Source organism: Ogataea angusta (assembly GCF_019207475.1).
Source record: "Ogataea angusta isolate 61-244 chromosome Unknown 61-244_NODE_5_length_850226_cov_91.758892, whole genome shotgun sequence".
Classification (NCBI taxonomy): Eukaryota; Fungi; Ascomycota; class Pichiomycetes; order Pichiales; family Pichiaceae; genus Ogataea; species Ogataea angusta.
Genome location: NW_025065219.1, coordinates 135,358 through 159,244, shown reverse-complemented (window position 1 = coordinate 159,244; position 23,887 = coordinate 135,358). Strand labels below are relative to the sequence as shown.

The window sequence follows — 23,887 nt, the reverse complement described above, 5'->3', positions numbered from 1 at the left end:
GGGGGCAGGGAGCAAGGATGTTGAAGGACCCTTGACTCGAAAAATAACACTGTCCCGCGAGCAAAGGCGAGTTTCCCCCACCACGTGAGTGTGTTGTATTGCCTCCAATACGCTGTTTCGTGGCCTTGAGGGGACGGCTGAGCTTCTGCAATTTCATGGCTGTGCTACGCTTTTACGGGTTATTGACCCTGTAGAAGCTGCCCCGGGAAAAAAACTCTATTTGCTGGACGGCACGTATTTACAAGTGGCAGATACGCGGTGGAGCAGAGTTCGTGGGGCTGCAGGAATTTGTGTTTATTTATATGCGGAACTAAGTGCCGTGTTACTAGTCAGGAAAACTAACAATTAGATAATGGCTGCTGCTACTACCAAAAAGACCGCTAGAAAGAAGAAGGACCCAAATGCCCCAAAGAGGTCCCTCTCGGCTTACATGTTCTTCGCTAACGAGCAGAGAGATATCGTGAGAGCAGAGAACCCAGGTATCGCGTTCGGACAGATTGGAAAGCTGCTTGGTGAAAAGTGGAAGGCTTTGGATGAAGCTGGAAAGGCTCCATACGAGGCTAAGGCAGAGGCAGACAAGAAGAGATACGAGCTCGAGAAGAGCGAGTACACTAAGTCCCAGGCTTAGGAAAAACTGTATCTCTTCTGTATGCTATTGAATCAGCGTGTCTGGTTCTCAGCTGTATATTAGTTCCGTTGTTGTGATAGCTTTGGGAGTTTATCGGATGAGTATCTACACTGTTCTCAATCTACTTTTCAAATTTTGTTATCATCGCTCTTAATACTGTATTAATACGTAGCACGGCTCAAAACTGCGACGCCTTCGACGTGATGCGTCTGCGGAAAGAAGTCGAATCCAATGATGCTCTCCACTTTATAATCTTTGCCTTTTTCTGTTTCCGTGAGGAAATATTCCACATCTCTGGCTTGCGAGTGAACATTGCAAGAAACGTAAACAATCCTTTTCGGATAGAATTCTGCGAGCTGCTTCATGAAAACCTCATCACACCCTTTTCGCGGAGGATCTAAAATCACAGACGTCTTGTCCTTAGGGAAGTCGATCTTTTCAAAAAGCTTTTCCGCTTTTCCTTCAATGAACTCGCAATTGTGTATATCATTCAGCTCCACATTTCTCTTGGCGAATTTGATAGAGTGAGCAGAGATTTCCACGCCCAACGATTTGCGAACAGATGATGCACACGAGATACTGAACAGACCGGACCCACAGTACGCGTCCACAAGGTAATTATCGCCCGACTCGTCCAAGGCCAGGTTCGACTTGACATAATCCAAGACTTTTGGCAAGATGGAGTTGTTGTTCTGGAAGAACTCGTTGGCCACGAAGTCAAACCGCAAACCATTCACATACTCACTCACGATGGCGTTGTTGTCGGTGACACAGGTCTTGAACATGCCATTTTGTTCTACAATGGAAAGCGTTCCATCCTCTGCTGTAGACCCCTTCAGCTCCTCACGGTTGCGTCTAGTGTCTTCTCTGAGCAAGACTGTTGCTCCCTTGTGTTTCACCTGTCCGGATTCTACTAATTTTTCAAGCTGCGCGCGCTCATTTCTCAAACCCTGTCTGACAATGTCTGTTCCTATTATGCAATCCTCGATGTCCATCACTTCACCGGGGTAATCTCTTTTTGGCACATCTCTCCAAGATGGACGGCCCTTAGAGCCAAATCCAAAGTTGGGACGTACTGAGGGGTCCTGGTGGCGGCTGAATTGGTAGTGAGGAGTCAGCTTTGTGCGGTAGCCATACTTGAGCGGACTGGCAACCGTTGCCCCAACCTCTGGCAACCTTCCCATAGACGTCAGCCGTGGCGCAAAGTATCTATAGGCATTGATTATGGTTTGGCGTTTAAAGTTGAGCTGGTCGTCATATTCAATCGGCTGGTACTGACACCCTGAGCAGGCTCCAAAATACTGGCATCTGATAAGGTCCTGTTTTCTCAGAGGGGAAGGGTTTTCAATTTTTAGCAGATCGGCATCCACATGGGTGTCTTTGGTCATGAAAACACGAACTGTGACAATATCTTCTGGCATCGCAAACGGAACCACTGCGATCTGCTTGCCATCTGGGATTTCTGGATGTGGTAGCAAGGCCAGTCCTTCGCCGTTGGATGAATATTTCAGAATTCTGACAGACTCAACCACTCTGTTGTACTTCGCGCGCAAGTCTGTATTATTTAAGACTTTGTTCAGAGGGTTGGATACCTGCTCAAGGGTCAAATTATGCTCTTTGCATATTTCTGGGATTTCATGATTCAGTAGCACTCCCAACGGCGTGGTAGGCTCTGGGTTCTGTTTCTTGGCCCTGTGTCTTTTGATCTTACGGGGTCCGTTCGAGACAGCTGGCATGGCAATTTTGGAAGGCATAGGGATCCGTTTCAGTACTGATCGACTGAATGCAAAGGACATAAAAGTTTAGGATATAAAAATTTTCGTAACAGGCCAAGGCGGTGCATGAATAATTGTAGCCAACTACAGGCCGCGGGACTGTAATTACGAGCTCATTACGACAAGTCGGTTAAAATGTACAATTAGGAGACGTCATACGAATACACATTCTACAAATGATGTAAAAAACTGTCTGTCCTCACGCCCTTCTTCGAATTTGTAGACCCTTGACATTCAGACAATCACGCAGCAGCCTCCCTTGTCCTCGGATGTGGATTTGGACGACTTGTTGACAGCAGGCTTGCTTGCGGCAGGCTGTGCGGCGACGGGGGCAACGTTTGAGAGTTTCTCAGCCATTACACTGGCACACACGTCAAACACTTTTTTGACGTTCTCTCCTGTGATGGCTGATGCTTGGAGATGTCCCATCACGGTGTGTCCGACCTGGGCGCTGATCTCGAGCTCCTCTTGCTCTGTCACAAGCTGGTCGTGACTCAGCTGGTTTTTCAGATCGCATTTTGTTCCAACAAGGATTATGGGAACATCTGGCTGGTAGTTTTGCACTTCGGGAACCCATGTTTCTATGATATTCGAGAGGGATGGCTGGGAGTCCACAGAGTAGCATGCGACCACCACATCGACGTCCGAGTAGATAGGAGTCCGAAGTCCTTCGAAATCTTCTTGTCCCGCAGTATCGTGTAGAGACAGCTTGAATGTTGAGGACCCATTTGAGATGAGACAATTGTATGTCTCAAAAATTGTTGGGATGTAGTCCTTGTGATTTGCGGGCTTGCCATCTTTGTAATTTATCAAGAGCGATGTCTTACCGCATCCCGAGTCTCCAATGACAACTATCTTTATCTCCTTGGCCGGAGTTTGGCTATTGTCTACCTGCGTGAAAGACTCCAGGATCGAGGGTAGTTTATAGACAGAGGCAGACATCAAGGCTTATTGCAAACAAACGAAGAATTCTCCCAGAGCTATTATTGGTTTGAATGTGTTTTTACATTACTGCCTCGATGTGCCAGTAGCACGACTCGACATCCTTACACAGATACAGCGCAAATGATACGATTTTGTTTTTGGAACGAGGTTGCTTACTGACGTATCACCATATACTCTGTCGCACAGAACCTCCTGCGCGGCTACGCCTCCAGGTCGCCAATTTCACGGTTAGCCCCTGTGCATCTGCTTTCTATTCTCCACGGCTGTACCGAATCTCAGAGACCGATTGAGACCCGTGCACGACCTTTATCTATATTTGGAAGCATATAAACACAAACTTCACAGTGATAAACACTCCGTAAACAACATGGACCCTTTCTTTGTGGAGCCCATAGCCCGGGGCGGAAAGTACAGACTACTTGAGCAGTCCGAGCTGCCCACTCCTGACCCAAATCTGCAATTCAAAATAGTCATTGTCGGAGACTCAGGATGCGGAAAGACGTCGCTATTGTCATCCTACATTCGGGGATCATTCCCATCAGAGTACGAGCCAACCATCTTTGAGAATCACAGAGCCTTTCTACAGGACAGTTCACAGCAGCACATACTGACGGTCGATCTTTGGGACACAGCAGGACAGGAAGACTACGAAAGACTGAGAAGATTGAGCTATCAGGACTCGAATCTGATTATCCTAGCATACTCGCTGGCCGCTAAGGACTCGTTGCTCAACATTCCAGAGGTGTGGGCTCCCGAGATCCTTGGGTTCTGTGACAAGACCCCAATTGTGCTTGTGGGCTTGAAGGCTGATGTTTCCAAAAAGGAGGTGCATCCGGAGCAGGCGTACAATGTGGCCAAATCGATCGGCGCTGTTGCGCATGTCGAATGCTCGGCGAAACAGATGTACAATGTTGATCAGCTGTTCAATGCGTGCGTGAATGTCGTCTATAATCAGCACCAGGCAGCTGCGAGAGAAGCTGCGAGAGACTCGAAGCGGTTCAGCAAAGGACACTTCAGAATTGCCAGCAACAGCAACAATCTCGCGGCTGTCGGCTCGGAGATCTCCAAGGAGTCTCGCAGCGATTCCTGTTGTACAATAATGTGATACCCTAGCGAATAGATTTACGTAAGCATAATAAGACGGCGAGGAACAGCGTACGTGTGTTGTGCAAAAATGTTTATCGATATTTGCAATGATTCGTATTTTCTGAAATGCATACAGACGATCTTACAAGCACCTCCAAATACGATGCAGGCCTCCAGTCCGAAGCATACTATCGTGCTCGGATGAACCCGCTCCAATTCAAACTCAGATCGATGCTTTTACGACTCGTCCAACGTGAAACGCCTCTTCTCTCCAAAATACAGAAATCATGCTATACAGACTGGCTGGACATATACTTCACATACTCGGCAAACCTTGGGTCCCACACTTTCTACGTGCTATGTCTTCCGCTCCCCGTGTGGTTTGGGTTCTCCTATCGTGATTTGGTCTATGTTCTAGGACTAGGCATTTTCTTCACAGGCGCAGTCAAAGACTACCTCTGTCTTCCGAGACCACGTTGTCCGCCTCTTGTCCGCAAAACTATGAGCCACTATACATCGCAGGAGTACGGGTGTCCCTCCAGCCACTCAGCCAACGCGTCGGGTGTGTTTAGTCTGCTTTCATACCACATACTAGCCAACCTTGACTCGTATAAGGCGACGACAGCTATGCTGCTCATGCTAGCTCTGTTTTTGTATTTTGCCTCAATGGTGTTTGGAAGGATCTACTGCGGCATGCATGGCATTGTGGACGTCATGGTGGGCATACTAATAGGCACATCGACGGTAATCCTGAGACTGATTACCAAAACCAGCTGGGATTCTTTCCTGACAAACAATTCAGTGCTGGCACCGATTATCGCCGTGGGAGTGTATTACGCATTACTATACTTCCACCCCCTTCCTATTGATCACTGTCCGTGCTTCGAGGACAGTGTCGCATTCATTGGTGTGCTGATGGGCCTCGATATAGGATTCTGGTTGCTCGCCAACTCCTCATTTGAAGCCGCAGACCTGGAGTACCATGGTTCCTGTAAATACTCTCTGGAGCAATTGGGATACATGAAAAGCGCTCTACGACTGGCCCTCGGGGTTTCGATTTTGGCGATCTGGAAGACCCTTGCTAAGCCACTGCTCACGCACATCCTGAAGCCGATACATTCACGAGTGTTTGCAAGTCAGGCTACCAAACTCAACAAACCGAGCGATTGTGCTGCGCTAAGACCACGTTACGAACTACCGCTTCTCGTGAGGCTCGGTGTCTACAGCGGCATTGCCTTCATTGCAGTTTGGATGGACGCCATTTATAAATACGTAGGACTAGCTTTGGACTAGAGATGCACTTCTGATATAGATAATAGATAATACTCGCGAGCTACGTAAAACTATTGTGACTGTGAAATACCACACCGCACACCGTACACGTTTTTTCTTGCCTGGAGATTTTTCATCTAGTGTGCGGTGTGATTTTCGTCTGGCTGGAGCTGAAATTTTTGGAGAAAACTAAACCTTGAAATATATCTATACACCAGCAAAATGGAAAACGACAAAGGTGAACTCGTAAGTGGCAAATGGACCAGGGGAGACGTATAGACAGAAGCTGATAAAATGAGGCTAGGAGCACCAAGTGCCGGCTGGTTTTGAGATAGCGGAATGAAGAAGCAAAAGAGCTTAGTTGAGACCACGATATTTCAGTTCTGTTACGTCCACCCACGCTTTCGCAAATTCTAACATAATAGGTTGAATTGTACATTCCAAGAAAGTGCTCTGCCACCAACAGAATCATCAAGGCTAAGGACCACGCTTCTGTCCAAATCAACATTGCCAACGTTGATGAGGAGGGAAGAGCTATTCCAGGCTCTCACACCACCTACGCTTTGTGTGGATACATCAGAGGAAGAGGCGAGGCTGACGACTCTTTGAACAGACTCGCTCAACAAGATGGTTTGCTCAAGAACGTCTGGTCTTACTCCCGTTAAGCAGACTGTATAAACTAATAAGAAAGAGATAGGAAATTAAGGATGTTGTATGACGAAGCGACAAGTGAACTGTCGTGTAAATTGGCTGTAACTGTGCTCCCAAAGCTGAATCCGTTAGCGAAAGGGGGCCTCAAAAGTCCAGTTTATCCTTGTTACCCTGCTTGAAAATTTTTTCCTCCAGCAAATGGATCTGGTGTGCGTAAAGTTGGAAAAAATTTACTCCTTCAATTAAATTATAGTCCAATATGGCATCTGAAAATATCCAAGAAGTTGACTCCAACTTGATCGAATCCAACTACGACAATGTCGTCTACACCTTCGACGAACTGAACCTCAAGCCAGAAATCATCAGAGGTAAGTAAATCCCGTTCTTATTCGCTTTTTCTAACCCTATAGGTATTTTCGCTTACGGTTACGAACAGCCTTCTGCTATTCAACAGAGAGCTATCTTGCCAATCACTGAAGGAAGAGATGTTCTTGCCCAGGCCCAATCTGGTACCGGTAAGACTGCCACTTTCACCATTTCCGCATTGCAAAGAATCGACGAGAAGTTGAAGAAGACCCAAGCTTTGATTCTCGCTCCAACCAGAGAATTGGCTTTGCAAATTCAAAAGGTCGTTTTGGCCATCGGTATGCACTTGGATCTGACCGTTCATGCTTCCATTGGTGGTAAGGCTGTCCAAGAGGATATGGAGGCTCTTAGAAACGGTGCACAAATCGTTGTGGGTACTCCAGGTAGAGTTTACGACATGATCGAGAGAGGTTACTTCAAGACCGACGCCATCAAGATGTTTATCATGGATGAAGCTGATGAGATGTTGTCGTCTGGTTTCAAAGAGCAAATCTACAACGTGTTCCGTTTCTTGCCAACCACTACACAGGTTGTCTTGCTTTCCGCTACCATGCCTCAAGATGTTCTGGAGGTCACCACCAAGTTCATGAGAAACCCAGTCAGAATCCTTGTCAAGAAGGATGAGTTGACTCTGGAAGGTATCAAGCAGTTCTACATCGACGTCGATGAGGAACAATACAAATTCGACTGTCTGTGTGACTTGTACGACTCCATCTCTGTCACCCAGGCCGTTATCTTCTGTAACACCAGAAGAAAGGTCGAGACTCTTACCCAACAATTGACTGAGAACAACTTCACCGTCTCTGCTATCCACTCCGACTTGAGTCAGCAAGACAGAGACACCATCATGAACGAGTTCAGAACCGGTTCTTCCAGAATCTTGATTTCTACCGACTTGCTGGCCAGAGGTATTGATGTTCAGCAAGTTTCCTTGGTTATCAACTACGACTTGCCATCCAACAAAGAAAACTACATTCACAGAATCGGTAGAGGTGGTAGATTTGGTAGAAAGGGTGTTGCCATCAACCTGATCACCAGAGAGGACACTGAGATGCTCAGAGAAATCGAGATGTTCTACTCTACTCAAATTGTTGAGATGCCTTCAAGCATCAACGACTTGTTCGACTGAACTAATAAGACTTGAACTATCAGGTTTGCGCCTTTACATGTGAATTTATATAACTTGTGTAAGACTCAAGCATGCACAAGGTTAGTAATTCATTTGCTTGTTTCTTTTATATTCTCCTTCTCTTTGGATTCTTCTTCTGTCTTATCCTTCGATGCTGGTGTCTCTGATTCTTTCAGTCTCTTCGGTTGTTCCGGCTCGTCTCTCTTTTCCTCAAATTCATCCAAATTTATATCGTCTTTCAAACCAGTCTTGACATTCTTGCTTCGTAAATTCTCCTCCTTGATCAACTCGTCTTGCTCTTTAAGGATACTCAGTTTCAGAGCGTCATCATCTTGAAACATTTCGAGTTTAGCAACATTGTATAATTCATCCGGAATAGAGGACAGAACTGCCAACAATGCGTCGTAATAGCTTTCGAAATCGTCAGCATGTTCTCCGTATGTGAACGTGGAAGAGAGAATAAGCAAAGATGATGGAATCTTCTGTCTCAGTCTAAGGTCCAACCAGATCCTCAAGTCATCGCGCAAACGTGCTGGAGACGTTCCAATGGTTTTGATTCCACGTGAGGCACATGCAGTTTTGAGCTCCGGAACGGTCAGACTGTCGACACCCTCATAGTCTATGGCACGGTCGTCTTTGATGATCTGCATCAGCTTGTGTCTAATTTGGTATCTCAAGATCTCATCTGTTCCATATGCAGACATTCCCATATATCTTGACATCGCCACCAATTGCGGACGTGAAAGGTTATCTAGAACTTGGTCATTCTTGAAACATCTGGCTATTTTTATCAATTCCTCGTGGCTAGGCTTGGCTCCTCTGTGAATGGTTTTGAAGAACTTGACGAACAACTCTTTATCAGCCTCATCTATTTTGGTCGGCAGAATTAATCCACTTTCACGGAATGTCTTCTGGATGAACTCCGATGCCTTTTGTCTGGTATTGGCCAAGTTGGACGTCTTTCGTTTTCGGTCCTTCTCCGACTCGTATGTGGAAGGAAGCATGTTAGGAAACAGCTTGAGAGCCACTGGCAGCAAAAGCTCTGCAAAAGGAACCAGAATGAATACAGAGAAAGGCACCAGCCTGAGAATATCTGTCGTCGTTCTAGTCAATTGTTTGGTCTCTCTTCTGGTCAATTCGTAACCTGCTAGCATTTTAATAAGCAGCTTTGACGAGACTTTGATTTCATAGCCTAGAAGCTTCGTTCCATGCCAATAATGCTGTACTTCCTTCATGATCTTCTGACCCAAAGTAAGCTTTGGTGGCGAGCCTTCCGTCTTCGTCAACTGCCTGTCGTTGGACTCCTTGTCAGTGCTCGAGTACCTGCGAACACTTTGATATCTTTGTACTCTATAAGCTATGATGTATGGATTGAGGGCACGCATGGGCCGAAGCCCAAGTGGTCGTCCAATCTTGAGCATGATAAATAGATAATAAATAATTTTGATATATTTTTTGTCAGTCCGGCCCCCAGATCTCTTGAAGTAAGCTGAATGTTTTTATGGGCTCTCGACGGAATCAAATCGTGTCAGTGGGAATAAGATTACCCTGCATGGTCTACTCCATGCTTGAGTTGCAGATCAAAGGAGGAACGACTATTTAAGGAGTTCCCTACTCTTCGGGCCCTGTTGCTCTATGGTGCAAGGAGGTGGTAGAATTGCTACATAACATTTCCTCTCTTCCTTTATCATGAACTTTAGCATGCCTGGGTCGTTTCCTGGGTCCTATGACTCTGTCTCGGAACAGAGAGACTCCTCTTTGATAGTGACACAGCTTATCAAGGTGCGAAACAGTCTCAAGCAGGAATTTATGGACGCACTAAACATACTTTTATTACTGGAGCTGATAATCATCTACCTCGAAGATCAATCATTTTTCAAGCTCGTCATCAGAATCTCGCTACAGTTGTTTCTCGCAGGCGTTAACTCGCATACCTTGCGCCAATGGATCGAGTACAATCTCTTGTCGACGGGACAGATCGTAACCGAAGAGGCGATAACGACGCAACTAATCTATTTTCAGAGAGCAGTGCTGGTGGAGGTGATCTTAATAAACAGCATAGCGCTTGCGGATCACTTTTTCTTTTACCGCAATCACATCCACCTACCAGACATTCCGCATGACTCGCTTATATCATATCTGAACCTACACACGCAACATAGCATCGAGTTCTACGAGTCCAAAGACACGTTCCGCTACAACTCTATCTTCATAAACATCATTGGAGAGGCCAGACCCACCAATAAAACTGGACTGCTTATTTTAGACGTTCTAGTCTTTTTGGGGCAGTACATTACATACAGTCTGATTTATTGGCCCGAAAAATCAGAGCCCCCGAAATCGACTACAGAGCAGTCTTTGTTGCTCCGCGGAAACGAAAACGCAATGCAAGGGGCTGTGACGATATTCAACGTGGAGCTGTTTCCAGCAACCACGTTTTCAGGTCTTTGGAACGGCTTGACAATGTAATTATTGCATCAATAATTAGCCTTATGGTGCGAGGGGGGAATTGCCTTTGCGTTTTTAAAATATGTAGTCCTGTGAGGCATTCTTTCTAGATCGGAATTCAAGGGACTATTCTTCCATCGCGAATTCGAACAAGCCGCCTTTCCAGTAAATTCCATCTGCTCGTGTTCCTCGACTGTGACTATTGTGACTTGCACCTCTGCTCCGTTAGACGAGAATCAAGAGCCGCGTACATTGGATCGGGTGTCAACAGCTATGAGCTATTCAATGGCATCAACACCTGAGGGTGCTGCACAGAGTGTTTACGAGGCATCACTAGACGGCCAAAGCGACTACTTCGGTCAAGCCGATCTGTACGATGTCTCCAATAGGCTTCTTCAATTCCATAATAAGGTCCTCCCCGCTGATAACTACAATTCGCCTTACTACAATCCACTGAACTCTGCTGACGAGCCGAAGCCAGTGGACAAACTGATCAATCGCTTTTCAATATGGAAAATGATCATCAAGCAGCTGATATTCTACTTTAAGGAGATCAGCATCTTCAAGAAGCAGACGTATCTCGGCAATAAGGCTATGCTGGAAAATTTGGAGCTTTTGAAGAAGCAAACCAGCGGGAAACTGAAATTCAAGGGATCTGCATCAAAGAACATCCGCCAATCATTGAGTTCGACGAATTTGAATCAGTCAGATCAGCACAACGCTCACCAAGAAGCCATGCTAAACAAGTTTGTTCAGACATCATTCCTCCCGGTAGGCGATCTCTCTGTTCTTTCGATCTCCAGCACATTATCCAACTACCACAACAGTTTGGCCGAAAAGGAGCTGATAACGCATAACCAACTCACATTGAAAATTATTCCGCGCTTGGAAAACTTGAAAGAAAGTCTGAACGAAACGATAAAACAGATTGCGTCATTGAAAGGTTCCAGTGACTTCAAGACTTCTGATCTTAAATACGAGATAGCAAAGACAGGAGCAATTTTAGCTGATTATATAACATCTGTTGAGCTGCTCACAAAGGGCGAAACAACCACCTGTCTTGGTTCACACCTCAAATTCACCAAACTGGAGCCCAAGAAGGACCCTTACTTGCTGCGGCTCAAACTTGACTTACAACTCAAAGATCAACTTTACACCGAAGCACATTTGAAAGAAAGTTTCTATGATTTACAACATAAGAGCGTTCAGCTGGAGAGTATTTTGTATACTGAGGTCCAGAACTGTGTTCGCAACTTTGTCAATCTAATCAATTCTGAGCTTGATGCTGCAAAGGATAATATGGTGAGCGAGTTCATGAACGGATTTCTAAGGAATGATTTTGGCATCGATTGGGACTACTTCATTGTGAACGACAACGCAAAGAACCTTTTAAAACTTACTGCAAAAGAGTCATTGATGAACACCAAACAAATCAGAAAAAAATCGGATGTTCATTATCCCTACCAAAAAGAAAGGATCAGCTCAAGTTTGATATCAGGGTTTCTGGAAAAGAAATCGAAGTATCTGAAGAACTATTCGAGACTATACTATGTACTCACGTTCAACTTTATGCATGAATTCAAGACCGAGGACCGAAAGAAGGAAAGACATCCCTTGAACTCTTACAGCTTGGACGAAATGAAAGTGAGTGCATCGCCAAATGATCCAAGGAAGTTTATTGTCCGGATGAATTCGAGTAAATCAATTGAGTCCAAAACTAAATACACTTTCAGATGTCCTTCTCCAGAAATTGCATCAAGATGGCTTGAACAGCTTACAGAATTGTGCTCGCTGAGTAATCCGCTAGAGAGAAACAACCCTGTTAACACCGCATATTTAACTCCATATTCAAATGCCTCCTCCGTTGTCAACATGAACGCAGGCGACTCTAGTTCGTCTAGAGATGATGGCACATTTATCTCCGCAGACTCCAGTACATCGCAGAGCCAGGTGTTTGTGAACAATCACTCATCGTCGTCATTACATCTCCCATCCTTCCATTCGGTCAAGAAACCTAGTTCGCCCGATATACCTGCCCAATCTGGACACAAGAAAAGCAACAGCTTATCTTCACTTCCAGTTATCACTGCAAGTTCACCATCTTTGCACAGATATACTTCGTCGGGAAGCTCAACTACCCAAGCCTCCGAAGGCATGTCATTACACTCTACTACTCCAACCTCCCCACCAAATGCTTTCGGAAGTGCAGCCAAAATCATTATTAACTCTCCAGACTCCACCACGTCTGACGAACCCGCAGATTATTTCAATTATACTGCACCGCGTCCGAGACTCGGCAAAAGTGCCTCCACGGGAAGGGTCACTCCACCTGCTCCCCAAGGATCACAGATCTTGCGGCCGTCGTCTCCTTCGCATCTGTCTCAAGTTAGACAGCCTATTCAAAGGTCATCTTCTCCAAATATCCACAACAAGCATAACATTCCTAGCTTCCTAGGAGGCCAGCAATCTCCATCCGTTTCACAAAGTTCCTCATACACTTCAATGTCTTCTATGGGCAACAACTCTCTTCCATCTACAAAAGGTCTGGTTAGAGGCCGCGAAAGACTGCAGGCTCAACTCAAAAAGGCTGCTTCCAATAATCACTCAAGCTTGAACGGTGCATTCTTGCAATTTGGAAATTCGGCCAATGACTCCGCGAACCTGTTGATACCTCAATCGGCCTCGAACCTTCCCCAAACCCCAGGTATTCTTCCTTCAAACTCAATTGGGGACGTTTTTCCTGGAAGCGAAACACGTCTCAAATCGACCCATTCGTCGTCAGAGCCACTGAAGTCCCCTGGCGCTCAGTCTCCAGAAGAATACTTCTAACGTCAAGGTGAGGACGAATTTATCTCTGTCAAAACATTTATAGTGTCAGTAAGCCTCACTCAGGACGATACGAAAAAAAGTAGACTAGCAAGAGGATATAGAGATATATATCCTATTGATATTTGATCGCGTGTTAGTGGATCGTTTGCATGTTCAATTGATTTCTAGCAATTTGTGAAAGCGGTTTGCAGCTTTCGAGCATAGAAAACGCGAAACTACAGAATTTAAACTGCATCGTGGTATTGTTTATATAATTTTTGAGACAAGCATGTCCGCGAAACAGCGACCTAAGCAGAAAGAAACTACCGCTGGTCAAATCAACTCTTCCGCCACGTTGGACAAAGGAGGCTCTGGGAGATTAGGCAAGTTTCTCTCCCAGGAATTGGTTGACAAATCAGCTGTTGCACAGACTAACGGGGATTTCGAGGAAGATGACGATGGCTTTGTTTTCAAAAGGGCGTCTCAGCAGCAAGTGCAAAAAAAGGTCCCGGGTAAACGTGGACGCCCCCCCGGGTCGAAGAATAAGCCAAAGCCTGCTGTGAAAAAGGAACCTCAAAAAAGACGAAAAGTCACTCGAAACGCACCGGAGCCCAAACCTCCCAAGACAAGCCTTCTGGATGAGCTCGAACAGGAATCTATAGAAGAGTCTGAAGAAGAGGATAATGTGTTTTCCATGGATTCTTCTTTCCAACAACCAAAAGTCGCAAAGAAATCAAACCTTATTCCGAAGAGCAAGACATCAGAAAAACGCACGCGTAAGCCACGAAACACCAAACTACCCGCAAAGCAGCACGAAGCTGAGGTGCAACCTGAGATAGCAACTGTCCCCGATTTGATACCCGAAGATCCCGAACCTGTTCTCCCAAAACAGTCTACTCTCTCTAAAATTTTATCTCAGGCGCGAACCAAGGAAGTCAAACAGGAATACGAGGTCAAGAAACGCAGATCATCGCTTAGCAATAGAGGCAAGCGATTATCGTCAGTTGGTAATGGTTTCATTGCCGAGCCTGACCGTGAAATACCTGTTGAGGAACTATATAAACATGTGTCACAAGACCTACCCGATCCGCACAAGATGAGACAGTTGATGGTTTGGTGCGCCAAAAGAGGAGCAAGTAAAGCCCCCAAAAAAAAGATTAGCACTGCAGAGAGCATAGCTAATGTGATAGAAGATGAAATTATCAGAGACCTAGCCGATGGGAAAATAAATACCAGTTGGTGGCTGGCAGAAGACGATGACAACGAAGTCGACCACGGCAGTAATGCAAACCTTAATAAGCCAATCATCGTTCTGCCCAACAAGGCCAATCAAGAAAACATGCACACGCTTGAGCTATATGAGAAAAAGCTTGCAGAACTTAATAAAGAAGAAGCCCGGTGGAAGGAAATCAGGAAAACAGCAATACTGCCCAAAATTCAGGTCGATGCACAACTGCAAGATAATGGTCTGATACAAGAAAAGCTGGGCGAGATCGTGAACCACTTACAGTCATTGGAGTCTTACAAAGCACGACTGGACAAACTTCGCTTACTGCGCGTTCTGGAAAATCTCAAACTAATGGTGCATAAACTAAAGCAATCTAAAAATGCAGTCAACGCATTGACTGAAGCTAAAATCCGTGAGATATCGCGCAAAATGACTCAACTGATTGATCACGATAACGATGGGAATAAAGTCTCGTCGCTGGATCTGCTCAAAGGGTTTTCTGAGCTGGGGTAATTGTATATTAGATGTCAGGACTATAATGTATTATAGGTATTTTTTAGCGAGAAGACACACTCTAGAGTCGAATCCAACGCTGCGGATGGGGTCATTGACGTTGTAGAATGGGCTGAGCAAGTTTTTTACGTACAGTTCGTTGACCTCTATGAAGAACTGTCGTATACTTTCGTCTTGGTTTTTCACGTTTGTTGATATAATGAATTTGATATTTCCTTGTGTTAGGTAGCTGTACACTTGATAGCCGTAGAATGAATCGAGGTTTTTGAAGAATATTTGGTTGATTTTGAACTGTTGATCCTGGAGTATATCGAGCGAAGCGTTTACAATGAATTGTTGTAATTCTTTTATTTCAATTGGAAAATTGGGTTTCCCGTCTCCAGATTGTTTGTAAGTACCAATTTCAAGCTCGTACAACGGACTGTCGTTGGTTCCTAATATGGCAAAGTAGTAAGACATAAAATCAAATAAAGAATTCGTTTTTGGGTTTTGGGTGTGAATAAAAGATAAAACCATCTAATATAAAAATGCAATGACTGTTGTACTGGATACGCAGCTCAACCTCAAGAAATACAAGCCCATAAAGGTACCCGCGGAATCAAATGGGTTTACATCACATAACAGTCTTCTCAGCTCTACTCTGACAAACGATTCCAATAAATATGAGGGACTGGTAGAGGAAACTCAGGAGCTTCTGGATGCTCGGAAGTCGCTTGTTCACGATCTCAAGCTGAGTAGAGATCAGGTCCATGATCTAAAGGTTTCTGTTGAACCTCGCTCCAAATTTGAGCCAACTATCCACGAGGATAAATCGTTTCAGATCTGCAGGAAACGAGCAGAGAAAGTGAAAACTATCATCCAAAGCTACTACGACTTCATCGACCTATATCAAAACACAGTGCATTACGATGACAATGATCACCAAAGTCCGCTATACGAAGGGGTTGAGGGAGTGTTCAACCCTTTGCAAATTATACGAAATCGACGTATCAGAAAGAAATACAACGAAAAGCTTACTACCTTTCCTCTAGGAGATTACAAACCACCCTCAAGAGTGTTTAGTAAGTACAACAGACAGCACCTCATCTGGCAGGTGAACCTGAACGAATACTATAACGACATCACTTGGAGAGAGAAACACTGGCACGAGTTGAAGAAGCCAAACGGAGAGCTTTGGTTTCCCAAGCTAGACAGCGCGAAGCAGACCCCACAGAAAAACAGACGTTTGAAAAGCCTTCATGAGCAACTGTTTGTTGGCTTCGATGGCGAATTCCACAAGGACGACGACGACAGTTCTGGTGATGATCGACGGCTCAGCTCGCTTGCCCGTGTGAACGGAAGCTCTGCGTCCCTTGCTCGATTAGAACACTATCGATTAAACAGTTTAAAACGTACCCCCGGTCATACCAGGTCCTTGAAGAGTGACGAGGATTTTGATACCCCCTCTTCGCGCAATTCAAGTATAGATAGGCTGAGTTTTCTTTCTCAAGGTGGAAAATCGAGTGAATCTTTGTCCCCAGCGCATCAGATAGATAGCGAAGAAACAGGAAACTGCGATGATCTTACGGATCAAAAAAAGATGGTTAAAGGCCTTCAAAGCAAGCTTGCTCTTGCAGAGTCGAGGATTCGCATTGCAGACTATCATCGCGAGGACATAATTGCCTCCAAAGGCAATGAAATCAAAAAGCAACTCGAGTTATTCGAATCTACTCAAACGCAAACTAGTCAGATATCACAATCGCTGCAAACGACCATTAACAAGGTTGATGCTATCTTGGACAGATTCAATCAGTTCAACAACGCCAAATCTTACAAAATTGAAGAATTACTGGGTTACTGTGACAGAACGAACGGTGAAATTAATACATCTATCACTTTGAGGATAAGAAATATCCAGGAGAAGAAAGATCAGCTCTCAAACACCAACGATGAATGGCTGTTCCAGCTTGTGTACTCATTTCTGGAGAACTTGATTGTTTTAGCACTCTGGATTGTCTGGATTATCGTCGAGTTTTGGAGACTCATAAAGCGCATCGTCTCAATTTTGATGAAACTTTTAAAATTCATATTTCTATAGCAGACTATTAATTATTTATTTCCAAATCCTCCAGTAGATCCGAATCCACCTTCACCTCTCTCAGTAATCTCTTCTTCCCATTGCTCGGTGGTAAGCTCATTGACCTCAGCCATCACGATTTTCTCGAGTACAAGCTGTGCAATACGGTCCCCTTCATTGATCTCAAAGTCTTTGCTAGAGTGGTTAAAGAGAACAACTTTCACTTCTCCACGATAATCAGCATCAATGACTCCTGCACCAGTTGAGATTCCATGCTTGACTGCAAGTCCCGAACGAGGGGCGACACGTCCGTAAGTACCATCGGGGACAATAACGCTGATGTCAGTGGCAACCAGTCCTTGGCCGTGTCCAGGAATCACCGCCTTCTCAGAGGCATACAAGTCATACCCAGCAGCCAATGCAGAACCTCTGGTTGGTGCTTTGGCTTTCGAAGAGCGAAGATACACTTTGAGGGGTTGCATTGTCGGTTCCAATTTTTGTTTTTTATTCAGATGCTGATCTAAAGACATGACACGAAAAACTTGAAAGGTTGACCTTGACGCGTGCCCAGCACAGGTGCAAGTAACAAGTGTATTTATACCTATTGCCACCAAGTTACCGTTCCAGGTTCCTTGGCCCAGTTGGTTAAGGCATCGTGCTAATAACGCGGGGATCAGCAGTTCGATCCTGCTAGGAACCAATTTTTTACTACGTCTGTCTACCTTAAGACAGCCGAGCATACTTTTTATTCTATTTCTTATGTCCATGGAACCGATGAGACAAGTACTTGTAGGCTTCCTTTTGGTTGAGAACCCTACCCTTGTCGTCTCTATAAACCAGGTTGACATTGGACGCATTAGAATTTGGGGCAAGCTCCGATCTGTCCTTCAAAAGCTTTAGGGTACGGGACAGTCCCATATTCGCATCGACTTCGTCATGAAGCACAGCGAGTTTTTCGGAGACATGAATGAGGCCAGCTTTGGACTGCGTCGCGTCACCAACCTTTTGAACCTTCTTCGGTTCTTCGATAGTGTTGCTACCGTTGAGCTTTTCCAAGAAATCTGCGTCTTCATCCAGAACCACTCCTCCTTCTTCCTGGTGGTTTTCTTCAATCACTATAGGCCGTGATTCCTGTCTTTGTCGTCTTGAAGCAGCTAAGAATTTGTTCAGCTCGATGTCGTCTTCCTTTTCTAAATCCTCGTTGATCAACTTCAATTGCTGAAAATTAGCTTCCTTTAACTCTTCTTTATCATTCCGCTTGTTTCTCACTTTACTTTTCAGCTTCTTGATTACTGGGGCACTGTAGTCAGATGGTTGAGAATCCTGCTCGTCATCATCAAAGTCCAATGAAACAAGCATCTTTGTTTGCTTCCTTGGAATTATTTTCTCCCCGATCTTAAATCCATTATCTTGTTCTTTGTTATCGTCGATCTTTTTCTCTTTCACCTGACCCTCCAAGAACTCTTTCACTCGTCGGCGTTTTGCAAGTTCATAGTTTTCAAGCTCGTCTTTGTCTTCGTCAAACACGCTCTTGTCTTTTAGTGTTAACACAACTTCTTCGCTTTCTCCGAGTAGCTCCGCGTAATCCTCCTTATTGTGGGCAACACTTACCCCTTGTAGATCATCGTCCTCTGAAGTTGCCTTTCTCTTGCGACTTACTTTTTTCTCCTGTGAAGTGCCCACCTTGGCCAACCATTCATCATCATTGATCTCTTCCTTGTCTAATCTCGCTAAAAGCGTTTCCCCTGATTCCAGCTTACGTCGTTGCAGATCGCTCTTGGTTTTGGACAGTCGCTGCTGCAGCTCATCCAGTTGTTTCTGCTTCATGCGCTCATCCTCTAATTTCCTATAATTCTCGTACTCTGGGTCATTATCTGCTTTTTCTGATGTGATTAGAGGCAGTCCTAACTGTGATCGTATCTTGTTTGTTTCGCCTAAAGGAATCCCCTTTTTTTCCTTAATTGAGGGCTTATCACTAGTAGAAATCAATGGAAGGCCTAGCTTCGCCCGCAGCTGGTTCGTTTCCTCGACGGAAAGAGACACTTCCATAGTTGAACACACTAGGTCAAATACAAAAAAATGATATGGATGAGTCGATCGACGCGACTATCACGCCTGCTTACTAAGATGACCCAAAGAGCAATACTGTATGCACGCCATAGTCTACGAGAAAAGGCAGTTCCCTAATTTCGTTCCACGTCTCCGTTTTCTTCTCAATCGACTTCACAAAGAATGGTTCACTACATTATTGACGAAAGCGACCCTAAGGAATCTGGATTGGAAGCTCCTTACATCAAGCTGTACTCTCTGGCTACTCCGAACGGCCAGAAGGTGTCCATTCTGCTTGAATTATTAGGTCTGGATTATCATGTCCGCAAAATTGATATCATGAGAGGCGAATGTAAGGAGGATTGGTATCTCCAATTCAATCCTAACGGAAGAATTCCTTCTCTTACCGATGTTTCCGCCAGTGGAAAAGTGACCCATGTGAATGAGAGTGCCGCCATCATGATGTACCTTTGTGACAAATACGACAAGGACAGAAAATACAGTTACGAATACGGCACTGACTTGTATTACGAGCAACTGGAGTGGGTCTTCTTCCAGATGGCTGGTCTGGGCCCAATGAAGGGCCAGTACCACCATTTTGCTTTCTATGCTACTGAGAAGATTCCATACGCAATTGAGAGATACAAGAACGAGACAATCAGATTGTTCTCTGTTTTGGAGGAGAGGCTAGCCCGCAACAAGACAGGTTATCTAGTTGGCGACCACCTGTCAATTGCTGATCTTTGCTCCTGGCCTTGGGTCAACTCTCGTAGATTAGAAGAAGTCGAGAATTTCCCAAGACTGTCTCAATGGCTCAAAAACATCGGGGAGATCGAGGCCGTCAAGCGTGGATCCAAGATCCCTGAGTAGATTAAAAGATTCGGTTATTTTTGATTGCGTACAATTGTATTTGCGAATGTCTTCCAGTCAAGTCCGGACAAAAGTGCTTGTGCTATCGGATTGCAGTAAAAACTCTCGGCTCTGCCTTTGATGTAATTTTCGGCCGTGTATGGGTCCAAGCCTGGAGACTTAAGCTCCGGTACGCTGAACTTGACAAATATCATGGGGACCACGCTTGTGTCGAAATTTGCGAGCCCGACTTTTGTGGCACCTGTAGGAGTGACAAACATGACTAGCGCCCTATTTTGAAGCTTTTCTCTGGCGAAAAAGTCTGCAAATGTTCCTGTGAGCTCGCGAACCATTTTAGCGTCCATTTTGCTTCGCTTCCAGCATTTGCACTGCACATACAGGCGCACTTTGAAGGCATCATTCTGTTTCTGCTCAACAAACGGAACGACGTGCTTAAGAGCTGGGCCCAAGTATGCGCCTGCAGGCTTCTCAGATACGCGTTTGAGCTGTTTCAGGTTCCAGGTGGCTTGCATATCGATACCTCCATCGTTCGCGCCTCCTTGGAGTACCATTCGTCTCAAATTCAAATGATCAGCAAGAAACTCTGCAAATGAGATTTCATACAGTGATCCCCTAAACACTGTTGATTTCGGAGACGTTCCAGCAACCTGCGCATAGCTGAGGTACGACTCTACCGAGTTAAAGCCGGGAGTGGAGATGACTTTTGTGCTCAGCTTTCGCACAGGTAGTGAAAATAACATGAAAGATTTTCAACACGGCGTGATCTATGTTATAAATGCTATTTACTGTTTGGCTATCTGGCTGATCTTGCGTTCAATGCTGTCGTACGTTCTGTTGAGAGCCTTATCTATTTTTGCCAGTTCGTCTAGCGCGTCGTTCAGTTCAGAGCTCAATTTCTGCGTAATTTCGGACACAGACAGCTGTGATTTGGACAAATCTTTCACGCCCACACGTAGACCTGGTTCACTGGAGACCGGCTCGTTGGAAGTCGGCGTGTTTGCATTATCGCTTGTCTCAGACATGTTTTTAAAAAGCACAGCCGAAGATTATTTTTTATTCACATGGTTCGCAAAACGAAAAACCAGCTCCGAAGGGAACGTGCGAAACAGAGGAAGAGCTTGTCTGAAACCGTCCAGCAACAGCTTCCTGAAATCAAAAAAGACGTGGATGGGGCAGAAACACCGGACTCGCCTGTGGACGTGGTGGTTGAAGACGCCCCAGTAGACGATGTTGCTGAATACCAGGCTATTTTTGATAAGTTCAATAAGCCAAAGGAATCACCAATTGGAGACGGACATGACAATGAACAGAAAACAGAAGAGGCGAAGTCGGAGTACGAGGGTTTTGAAAAAGATGATCTTCCCGAGCAGCTATCAAAACGTCAGTTCAAGAAAAAGTACCAGATCCCATTGGCATACTTGAAAGCTGAGTCGGACAAGCCTGAACTTCTGGAGATGGCGGACGTGAACTCACCGGATCCGCGACTTCTCGTGTATTTGAAGACACTCCATAATGCGACTCCTGTTCCGCAACACTGGGGTGCTGCCAAAGGATTTTTAATGGGTAGAAGGAATTACGACAGGCCCCCTTACCAGTTGCCCAAGTTCATTGCAGATACGGGAATCATACAAATGAGGAGTTCGATGAACGACAAAGAGACGACTCTAAAACAGCGAATGAGAGAAAGAGTGCAACCGCGAATGGGTCAACTAGACATCGATTTCAACAAATTATACGACGCATTTTTCAAAAACCAGTCAAAGCCGGATCTCCTGCGCTATGGAGAGGTCTATTTCGAGGGTTTGGAGAGCATCGAGCTTCTGGGGCCATTTAAAGTTAGCAAGTATCGTCCAGGAGTGATGAGTCCTCGGCTCCGTGAAGCTCTGGGAATGATTGGACCTAAGTCGAGATTGCCACCATGGTATGAAAAATTCCAAAAATTGGGGCCACCACCAGCTTATCCCTATATGCGTATCAACTCTGACGGTACTGTTTCTTTTGACAACGATCAGAGAACAGTGGTCAACAGAGCAGAGCCCGTGGATCGCACGAGATGGGGAGAACTGGAGGAAGTATATGAAAGCGAGAGTGAGGAGGAAGCAGATCAAGGAGCAGAAAAAGAAGAGGAAGAACAGCGCCCCATGCGAACAGAGCAAGAGTCAGACTCCCAGTACATCGCAGCTGCAGGAGATGTGGCCATTGATAGTATTGAAGCTGAAGGCACTCCATTACAGAACGCTCAAGCACAGCAAGATACCAACGAAACGGACGATGGAGGCCCTAAGAAGCTATACACAGTTTTGAAGGAGAAAAAGGGGGGGCAGCACGAGAGTATCTATGGCTCTGAAACTCTCGCTTACGATCTGAAACGCACCGGAGATGTGGAGTCCGTGCCACCTTCGAAGAGGCGCAAGGAACTGCACAATGACGATAAGAAGGAAGAGAAATTTAGATTCTGATTTCCAATGTATTAATAGATAGGCAGCATATATATATTTAAAGGCTGTGCCAGGTATTTTTTTCAATAATTGATGAGGTCCAAACGCGAGAGGACAGTAGACGCGGATGAGACACCAGATACGATCGGTCGTCACACGGAGGCCAGCTTGGAAAATGGGCTTACATCCAGAAGTGCAGTGACAATCGAGTACGCTGTCACCCAGTTGCAGCATAGCATCCGTCAGATAATCACGGAGTCGTTGAATACTGAACAGCTACGCAACTCTTTGGCCAACATACAGAAGCAAGAAGACGGGAAAGAGGTATTGTTGGCTGTTCAACGGAACCAGAAGCTCCAGCTCGCTGCGAGGCTGAAAGACCTCTATGAGAGCGGCAAGCTGAAAATATTTGATCAAATAGCAGATTTCGATGAGAGCACAAAGTTGAAGGGATCAAGCAAGATGAGACTCAAATTCAAAAAACTAAAGCTCGATACAGATTCGAATCCGAAATTGCCCAACAAGGGCATTCCTCCACTTCCCAAAATCGAGGACCCGGTTATAGAAGCCAGGGTCTTTACACATCGATCAGCAATCAGTAATATTAAACATCTTTCCAAGAAAGAGATCTTGGAGTCGAATAATGAACGATTGGAGTTTCTCGGGGATTCGATCATCAACAACCTCGTTACGCAAATACTCTTCGAGCGGTACCCGAGCTACGACGAAGGAGAGTTGTCCATTTTACGATCTCAAATAATCAGTAACAACTCTCTTGGTAAATTCTCTGAAATGTATGGATTTCATGAAAAGCTGGTTGTTAATTTTGCCAAAGATGCTGCGTTCCAAAAGGGAAAACACAAAATCTACGCAGACGTCTTTGAAGCTTATGTTGGTGGACTGTACATCGATAGCAACTACTCGAACTTGGACACAATAAAGGAATGGTTAGATCAACTCATCACACCCCAACTTATTAGGCTAAGCAAGAGATTTAATCAGGGAAATCTCAACAATGATGCAAAGGCACAACTATACGCCCTGATAGGGTCAGCGGCACTTCCTCCACGTTATATCACCAAACAAACAGGAAATGGTTTTGACGTCTCCTTTATTGTTCAGTGTATGATTGGTGATGAAGTAATCGGAGAAGGAGAAGGATCGAATTTGAAACAGGCCGGTCTTAGAGCTGCTGAGGATGCGCTGAGAAAGAGGGAAGTCACCGAGAAGTACATAAAGCTGCGGGAAGCCACCCCGAAGGAAGTTTCTGTTATTCCGAACACCATCGAGGAAAAAGCTAAGGTGAATACGCAGCATCTGAAAGCAAACCCTGAAAACGATAATATAACTCTACCAGCATTAGTGCCCCAGTCAGAGGTGGATGCGACTTCGTCCGACAAGCTCTACGCTATTTTGTCAAAAATTAAGGTTTTGCCGGTCTACAAGACGGTTACCAAAGGCCAGGAGTTTGAAACTACTCTACTGATAAACGACGTGGCAGCCTGCATATCATCTGCTCCGAGCAAGAAAAAGTCGAGAAATCAATGTGCCGCATTTGTTCTCTCTCACCCCGGAATTCTGCCCCGTTGTCACGCCTTTGTTGATTGAAAGGATGATGTCATAGT

The 23,887-nt window shown here is 45.2% G+C and overlaps 20 protein-coding genes across 20 annotated transcripts; 12 read left to right on the top strand and 8 right to left on the bottom strand.

Annotated features, from left to right (window-relative positions):
• Positions 1 to 352: 352 nt before the first annotated feature.
• Positions 353 to 628, top strand: KL928_002609 (uncharacterized protein; the record flags this gene model as incomplete). The annotated part of the gene is made up of 1 exon (XM_043203104.1): positions 353 to 628. One exon carries the CDS (start codon positions 353 to 355, stop codon positions 626 to 628), a length of 276 nt encoding a protein of 91 aa, XP_043059763.1.
• Positions 629 to 789: 161 nt separating this feature from the next.
• Positions 790 to 2,424, bottom strand: KL928_002608 (uncharacterized protein; the record flags this gene model as incomplete). Its single annotated transcript, XM_043203103.1, has 1 exon — positions 790 to 2,424. The coding sequence occupies one exon, from the start codon at positions 2,422 to 2,424 to the stop codon at positions 790 to 792; it is 1,635 nt and encodes a 544-aa protein (XP_043059762.1).
• A 213-nt stretch (positions 2,425 to 2,637) lies between these two features.
• On the bottom strand, positions 2,638 to 3,345 carry KL928_002607 (uncharacterized protein; the record flags this gene model as incomplete). The annotated part of the gene is made up of 1 exon (XM_043203102.1): positions 2,638 to 3,345. One exon carries the CDS (start codon positions 3,343 to 3,345, stop codon positions 2,638 to 2,640), a length of 708 nt encoding a protein of 235 aa, XP_043059761.1.
• Positions 3,346 to 3,715: 370 nt separating this feature from the next.
• KL928_002606 (uncharacterized protein) lies at positions 3,716 to 4,453 on the top strand (the record flags this gene model as incomplete). Its single annotated transcript, XM_043203101.1, has 1 exon — positions 3,716 to 4,453. One exon carries the CDS (start codon positions 3,716 to 3,718, stop codon positions 4,451 to 4,453), a length of 738 nt encoding a protein of 245 aa, XP_043059760.1.
• Positions 4,454 to 4,560: 107 nt separating this feature from the next.
• Positions 4,561 to 5,727, top strand: KL928_002605 (uncharacterized protein; the record flags this gene model as incomplete). Its single annotated transcript, XM_043203100.1, has 1 exon — positions 4,561 to 5,727. One exon carries the CDS (start codon positions 4,561 to 4,563, stop codon positions 5,725 to 5,727), a length of 1,167 nt encoding a protein of 388 aa, XP_043059759.1.
• Positions 5,728 to 5,928: 201 nt separating this feature from the next.
• On the top strand, positions 5,929 to 6,371 carry KL928_002604 (uncharacterized protein; the record flags this gene model as incomplete). Its single annotated transcript, XM_043203099.1, has 2 exons — positions 5,929 to 5,952; positions 6,132 to 6,371. 2 exons carry the CDS (start codon positions 5,929 to 5,931, stop codon positions 6,369 to 6,371), a joined length of 264 nt encoding a protein of 87 aa, XP_043059758.1.
• Positions 6,372 to 6,616: 245 nt separating this feature from the next.
• On the top strand, positions 6,617 to 7,852 carry KL928_002603 (uncharacterized protein; the record flags this gene model as incomplete). The annotated part of the gene is made up of 2 exons (XM_043203098.1): positions 6,617 to 6,729; positions 6,814 to 7,852. 2 exons carry the CDS (start codon positions 6,617 to 6,619, stop codon positions 7,850 to 7,852), a joined length of 1,152 nt encoding a protein of 383 aa, XP_043059757.1.
• An 89-nt stretch (positions 7,853 to 7,941) lies between these two features.
• KL928_002602 (uncharacterized protein) lies at positions 7,942 to 9,273 on the bottom strand (the record flags this gene model as incomplete). Its single annotated transcript, XM_043203097.1, has 1 exon — positions 7,942 to 9,273. One exon carries the CDS (start codon positions 9,271 to 9,273, stop codon positions 7,942 to 7,944), a length of 1,332 nt encoding a protein of 443 aa, XP_043059756.1.
• Positions 9,274 to 9,541: 268 nt separating this feature from the next.
• KL928_002601 (uncharacterized protein) lies at positions 9,542 to 10,321 on the top strand (the record flags this gene model as incomplete). Its single annotated transcript, XM_043203096.1, has 1 exon — positions 9,542 to 10,321. One exon carries the CDS (start codon positions 9,542 to 9,544, stop codon positions 10,319 to 10,321), a length of 780 nt encoding a protein of 259 aa, XP_043059755.1.
• Positions 10,322 to 10,573: 252 nt separating this feature from the next.
• On the top strand, positions 10,574 to 13,129 carry KL928_002600 (uncharacterized protein; the record flags this gene model as incomplete). The annotated part of the gene is made up of 1 exon (XM_043203095.1): positions 10,574 to 13,129. The coding sequence occupies one exon, from the start codon at positions 10,574 to 10,576 to the stop codon at positions 13,127 to 13,129; it is 2,556 nt and encodes an 851-aa protein (XP_043059754.1).
• A 268-nt stretch (positions 13,130 to 13,397) lies between these two features.
• On the top strand, positions 13,398 to 14,849 carry KL928_002599 (uncharacterized protein; the record flags this gene model as incomplete). Its single annotated transcript, XM_043203092.1, has 1 exon — positions 13,398 to 14,849. One exon carries the CDS (start codon positions 13,398 to 13,400, stop codon positions 14,847 to 14,849), a length of 1,452 nt encoding a protein of 483 aa, XP_043059753.1.
• A 30-nt stretch (positions 14,850 to 14,879) lies between these two features.
• KL928_002598 (uncharacterized protein) lies at positions 14,880 to 15,308 on the bottom strand (the record flags this gene model as incomplete). Its single annotated transcript, XM_043203091.1, has 1 exon — positions 14,880 to 15,308. One exon carries the CDS (start codon positions 15,306 to 15,308, stop codon positions 14,880 to 14,882), a length of 429 nt encoding a protein of 142 aa, XP_043059752.1.
• Positions 15,309 to 15,381: 73 nt separating this feature from the next.
• On the top strand, positions 15,382 to 16,926 carry KL928_002597 (uncharacterized protein; the record flags this gene model as incomplete). The annotated part of the gene is made up of 1 exon (XM_043203090.1): positions 15,382 to 16,926. One exon carries the CDS (start codon positions 15,382 to 15,384, stop codon positions 16,924 to 16,926), a length of 1,545 nt encoding a protein of 514 aa, XP_043059751.1.
• Positions 16,927 to 16,937: 11 nt separating this feature from the next.
• On the bottom strand, positions 16,938 to 17,387 carry KL928_002596 (uncharacterized protein; the record flags this gene model as incomplete). The annotated part of the gene is made up of 1 exon (XM_043203089.1): positions 16,938 to 17,387. One exon carries the CDS (start codon positions 17,385 to 17,387, stop codon positions 16,938 to 16,940), a length of 450 nt encoding a protein of 149 aa, XP_043059750.1.
• Positions 17,388 to 17,655: 268 nt separating this feature from the next.
• KL928_002595 (uncharacterized protein) lies at positions 17,656 to 18,954 on the bottom strand (the record flags this gene model as incomplete). Its single annotated transcript, XM_043203088.1, has 1 exon — positions 17,656 to 18,954. The coding sequence occupies one exon, from the start codon at positions 18,952 to 18,954 to the stop codon at positions 17,656 to 17,658; it is 1,299 nt and encodes a 432-aa protein (XP_043059749.1).
• Positions 18,955 to 19,137: 183 nt separating this feature from the next.
• On the top strand, positions 19,138 to 19,824 carry KL928_002594 (uncharacterized protein; the record flags this gene model as incomplete). The annotated part of the gene is made up of 1 exon (XM_043203087.1): positions 19,138 to 19,824. The coding sequence occupies one exon, from the start codon at positions 19,138 to 19,140 to the stop codon at positions 19,822 to 19,824; it is 687 nt and encodes a 228-aa protein (XP_043059748.1).
• A 14-nt stretch (positions 19,825 to 19,838) lies between these two features.
• Positions 19,839 to 20,564, bottom strand: KL928_002593 (uncharacterized protein; the record flags this gene model as incomplete). Its single annotated transcript, XM_043203086.1, has 1 exon — positions 19,839 to 20,564. One exon carries the CDS (start codon positions 20,562 to 20,564, stop codon positions 19,839 to 19,841), a length of 726 nt encoding a protein of 241 aa, XP_043059747.1.
• A 42-nt stretch (positions 20,565 to 20,606) lies between these two features.
• KL928_002592 (uncharacterized protein) lies at positions 20,607 to 20,846 on the bottom strand (the record flags this gene model as incomplete). Its single annotated transcript, XM_043203085.1, has 1 exon — positions 20,607 to 20,846. One exon carries the CDS (start codon positions 20,844 to 20,846, stop codon positions 20,607 to 20,609), a length of 240 nt encoding a protein of 79 aa, XP_043059746.1.
• Positions 20,847 to 20,885: 39 nt separating this feature from the next.
• Positions 20,886 to 22,283, top strand: KL928_002591 (uncharacterized protein; the record flags this gene model as incomplete). The annotated part of the gene is made up of 1 exon (XM_043203084.1): positions 20,886 to 22,283. One exon carries the CDS (start codon positions 20,886 to 20,888, stop codon positions 22,281 to 22,283), a length of 1,398 nt encoding a protein of 465 aa, XP_043059745.1.
• Positions 22,284 to 22,355: 72 nt separating this feature from the next.
• Positions 22,356 to 23,870, top strand: KL928_002590 (uncharacterized protein; the record flags this gene model as incomplete). Its single annotated transcript, XM_043203083.1, has 1 exon — positions 22,356 to 23,870. The coding sequence occupies one exon, from the start codon at positions 22,356 to 22,358 to the stop codon at positions 23,868 to 23,870; it is 1,515 nt and encodes a 504-aa protein (XP_043059744.1).
• Between the last annotated feature and the right edge of the window lie 17 nt (positions 23,871 to 23,887).